General features: G+C 43.7%; 1 protein-coding gene across 1 annotated transcript; it reads right to left on the reverse strand.

Annotated features, from left to right (window-relative positions):
• Positions 1-3,375: 3,375 nt before the first annotated feature.
• LOC119665044 lies at positions 3,376-4,776 on the reverse strand. The gene has a single exon (XM_038074369.1). The coding sequence runs from the start codon at positions 4,774-4,776 to the stop codon at positions 3,376-3,378; it is 1,401 nt and encodes a 466-aa protein (XP_037930297.1).
• Positions 4,777-5,232: the final 456 nt, after the last annotated feature.

Raw genomic sequence — 5,232 nt, forward strand, 5'->3', positions numbered from 1 at the left:
TTTTTTTTTTTTTTTTTTTTTTTTTTTTTTTTTTTTTTTTTTTTTTTGGATTAGGAGAAAAGCATCGAAAGCCTAGGTCAGTGTAGGACTTTAACCCACTAAAAACTCCTCTCGTCCGTACGGGTCACCCTTCTGGAATCACCGTAAAGTATAACATCAGAAGGCCGTATTGAGCATTAAGCTCACCCTATACTTAAAGTTGAGCGTGAAGCTCATACTTCGTTAGTCTTATTCGTTCTTCAGTGCAGCGAAACGCTGTTCTGTCCACTAATTTGGAATTTTACTTCCGTCACCTATAGTTTTGTAAGTCAGTCTTACGTCTGTATTGCTAGTGTTATTGACTGCCGCTGCTGTTGTTGTCCATAGCTGTGTTTTGCAGGTCTGGTACTTGAGGTTGTGGATGACTCTCTCGTTGTTGTTGCTGAAGGGCTTTACGCTCTCTTTCTGCATCTTGTAATTTGCGTATTATTGTGTTAGCAAACCATTTAACTGCATTCCATTTTTCATTCGACGAACACATTTCGCTTACTAGATTTTCGATTGTTGGTGGTCGTCCTATGGTTTCTTGTAGTATTTGGCGTTCTTCAATAAATCTTGTGCAGCTGAAGGCAACATGCTCTGCACTTTCTACTTCATTCGGACAACTTGGACAGATAGGGCTGTCGGCCAAATTGAATCTGTATAGATAATGCAAAAAGCAACCATGTCCGCTTAGTATCTGAGTGAGATGGTACTCCAGCTCTCCATGGGGTCTTGTGAACCATACCTCGATGTTTGGGATTAATGCATAGGTCCATCGGCCATTGAGGGAGTCTTCCCATCTTTGCTGCCATTCTCGCAATGATTGCGCACGTTCAATAGTTCTTTCTTCTTGAGATGGCTTTACACCTTGCGTGTGATACAGCCGGCCTAACTCGTTTGCACGTATAGTTACTGGAATCTTTCCGGCGATAACACAGATTGCGTCATCGGATACTGTGCGGTATGCGCACGCTACTCGTAGTGCGCTGCGTCGATGAGCCCTTGCAACGTGCTGGATGTTGCTATCTGTAGCATTTGCCCATATTGGAGCCGAGTATAGTATTATCGAATCTGTTACCAATGATAATAGCCGCCGTCTTTCGCCTTGTGGACCACCTATATTTGGAAGTATTCTTGCCAATGCGCCATTAACCTTCTCAGCCTTGTCACTCACTGCTAAGAGATGTTGCTTGTAGCTAAGCCTCGAGTCAATCAAGACGCCCAAGTATCTTATTGCCTCTTGTGATTTTATTTCGCACTCGCCAATGCACAGGGTCATTTCTTCCTTTTTTCTACGGCCACTAACCAGTACTAATTCCGTTTTTTGTGCTGCTAGTTCAAGTCCGGCTTTATTAAGCCAGTGTTGCACTCTCGCCGCAGCATCATTGCATTTGGCTTCTAATACATCAAGGCGCTTGTCTACTACCACCAGTGCAATATCATCCGCATATCCAACGATTGTCGCTTTATCGGGAAGCTGGAGTTGTAGCACGCCATCGTACATAGCATTCCATAGCGTTGGACCCAGGACTGACCCTTGTGGTACACCACCTGTAATTTTATAGCATTTCATGCCTCTATCTGTCTGGTACTGCAATGTTCGCTCGCTGAAATAGCTACTGATTATGCGTAGAAGGTAGTCCGGAACGCAGTATCTTTCTAAAGCCGACAGAATATTGTGCCACTTTGCCGAGTTAAAGGCATTTCTCACGTCCAGTGTAATAACTGCGCAGTATTTCATTCGGGTGTAACCGCCGCTGCATGCAACTTGCGCTATGGACGTTACTTTTCTGATGGCGTCTACTGTTGATCTCGCTTTTCGAAAACCATACTGCATATCAGACAGGCCGTTGTTGTTTTCAAGGTATTCTTGAAGTCGATCACAGATTAAACGTTCTAAGACCTTTCCCGCTGTGTCCAGCATACACAGAGGTCTGTATGACGAAGGTTGATCAGGAAACTTCCCTGGTTTAAGAAGAAGTACTAAGCGTTGCAGTTTCCATTGTGATGGGAAGACTCCTTCTCTTAAGCAAGCATTATATATATTAGCGAACAGTTGTGGGTTTTTTCGTACCGCTGCTTTGAAAGCGACATTGGGAACCCCATCTGGCCCCGAGGCTTTATTGTCGTGTATACGGCACAGCGTGTTGATCACTTCCTCTGCTGTTATTGTCAGTATACTGTCCTGCTCGATTTGTGCGTACTCTTGCATTATCACTTCCTCTTGTGGGGGGAAGAGTGCAAGCACGATTTGCTCTAGCAGGATAGGGCAAGTTGGTTGAGGGGCTCTCTGGCCTTTTACCTTTCGCATTACTGTTTTATAAGCCAATCCCCAAGGATCGACATCGGTACTATCACGTAGTTGCGTAAAACAACGGACTTTACTTTGCTGGATTGCTCGTTTAAGGTCGCGTTTTCGTGTACAAAACTCGGTGTACTGCTCTTCAAAATCTGGCCGTCGTCTTGCTCGTTGCGCTCTTCTTCTTGCTTTTATGCACGCTCTACGCAGGCTGGCTATTTGATCTGTCCACCAATATGCGGGTTGTCTTTTGCCATTGTATCTGCATCTGGGCATCGATGCATCACATGCGATGTTTATTTGGTTCGCCAGTTGTGTTGCCATTTCTTCTGCAGTAGTGATTTCGATTTCCACATCTTGCCACATAACATCGAAAGCTTCGGCATCAAAGACTGACCTCTTCCATTTCCTTTGCGCGATTAAGTTGTATTGTGTGTGCGATCTTGTTTTGCTTGTGTCGAGCATTATTGCTTGATGGTCACTGTGCGTGTATATTGACTCATCTACTCTCCATCTTGTGCGGTTTGCCGTGATGCTATCGGAAAAGGCTAAATCTATTATCGAATGTCCTCTAATACAAGCGAACGTGTATACGCCAGGTGTATTCAGCAAAACCAGATTCATGGCAGCGAAGGTTTCTTCAACTATCTTTCCTCGTTTATCTGTGTACCGGCTGCCCCATGTTCGTGACCATGCATTAAAATCACCAGCAATGATTATAGGGCGCTTTCCTCTTAGCTCATTTTCTAATGAACACATCATTTGAGCGAAATAATCAATTGACCATCTTGGTGGTGCGTAGCAGCTCACATAGTACACGTCATTCTGTTTCACCCATACGTAACCTCTGCCAGGAGCTGTTATCTTGCTTTGTAAAGCTTTGTTATTTGTCACCCAGATCGCCGCTTGTTTCTCTGAATCTGTAATCCAGTAATGTGACTGTATATCTTCGTACGGTTCCGAAAGTAAGACCATGTCAATATTGTTCTCTGCTACAGTTTGCCACAGTAAATTTTGTGCAGTTTTACAATGGTTGATGTTTAATTGTAGTATCTTCATGCCTTTATTTTTTGTAATGCTTCTTTGTATCGTGGACATTTTCCGCTACCAGCTGTATGTGCACCTTCGCAGAGGACACATTTTTCTGCATCATTGCAATTTGCTGCACGGTGTCCTTCATTGCCGCATCGTCTGCAGATATTTGTGCGATCGGGTCCTTTGCATTTGAGCGCTAAATGATCGTATGCCCAGCATCTGAAACACCTTTGTGGTGTAGTAACTTCTGTAACTTGACAGCGAGTCCAACCGACAATTAAATGTCCGCGCGCCAGTACTTTTTTTGCATCTTCCGCTGGCAGCATTAGATATGTGGACTCTGTCCCTCCGTACGTTTTGCTCCTACTTTTGATTGTGCATTTATCAGGTCTTTTCACTTTTGCTTGCATTTCAATTGCGTCGAATAACTCGTCATCAGTGTTCAGATCTTTAATAAGCCCTCTGCATTGGATGGTTACATTGTGCGACCGGAGATTCACCTTGGCTACGTTTTCAAGAACCTTTTCAATAGCGGCACAACATTCATTTGCTGCTGCTTTTTCGCTCTTTTTCAACTCGATAAGCAGGTCTCCTTTTTGTGTACGGCGCAGGGTTTTAACCTTGTTGCCTAGGTTTTTTAGTTGTTCATTTGATTTCACTGTTCGCAGAATTTCAGCGTATGACATCTCTTTTTCCATTTTTTCAATGATGATGGCATCGGCTCGCGGTCTTATTGATTTACCCTTTTTTATATTGGATGCCTTCTTTTTTGGTTGTACTTTCGTCCATTCTTCTACTGGTTGGTTCAACCTTTCGGCCACAGCGTCTGATTTGCGCTTTTTAGTATCAGGTGATTTGGTTGCTTCTTCTGTAGGCTTTTTTGGACTCATTTTGGATTTTGTCCTTTTTGCCGATACCGATGTTGCGTCTCGTTTTGCTGTCAACGGCGTTTCTCGTTGTTGTACCAAGGTGATGTTTGACTTGGCTTTGTACTCACTCATCTCTATGTGCATGATGAGATTTGTGTGCGCCTTTTTAATTGTGCTGCACCTTCTCTTTATATCTTTGTGCACATTGTTACGTGGCTCGACGTATTGAACGAGGCTGTCAATTTCTTGTCCTAACCGCTTGGCTAACTGACTTACTACGGTTTCTTGTGCTAGATCAATAATAGCCACATCTTTCGCAAGTTGTTGTTGTTGCTGGCTCTTTCGTATTTCTTCTTGCTTATTTGTTTTCAATATTGTTGTTGATCGATTTACTGTTTCGTTGCTACTTAATATTGATGGAGGTGTCCGCTTAATAACGGAGCCTATCCTAAAAGGCGTGGAAGTTTCTTCGGTGGTGGTGCATATTACAACGTCATCGTTGTCGTCGTTCATTTGATTGTTTTCAGTGTTTTTGTAGTTTTTGTTATTCATGGTATATGGGTCCCAACTTCAAGCCGCTATCTCGGCCAGTATGTGCAGTCACTTTAATGTCCCCATGGGTCCCTTTCTTCGAGTGAGGTCCATGGAAGGTTGACTTAGTCCCTTATGGGTGACTGAGTACAGAGCCAGACGGTGCTAGCCAGGAGTTGTCTCAACTGGCGCCTGCGCAGCCAACTTAATGGTGACATAGCGTTGAACGTATCTGAAGATTTGCCAGATTTTAACGGGACGGAGATAGATATAACCTTAACCAGCAGCCATTTCCGCAAGATGTCACTCTTTTGTACTGAAGTGCCAGAGCTATATCCACCAGCCCATAATCATCATATATAGAGAAAAAAAAAGCGTATTCCAATCGTAGTCCATGTTCGTACCGAGTCGTATCGCGCCTTCTCACTTTGGCTTGTAATCGGCGGGTGCTTCATACAATTTCCAGGGACACCACGT

The sequence above is a fragment of the Teleopsis dalmanni genome, unplaced genomic scaffold (genome assembly GCF_002237135.1).
Source record: "Teleopsis dalmanni isolate 2A unplaced genomic scaffold, ASM223713v2 unscaffolded_contig_3298, whole genome shotgun sequence".
NCBI classification, from domain to species: domain Eukaryota; kingdom Metazoa; phylum Arthropoda; class Insecta; order Diptera; family Diopsidae; genus Teleopsis; species Teleopsis dalmanni.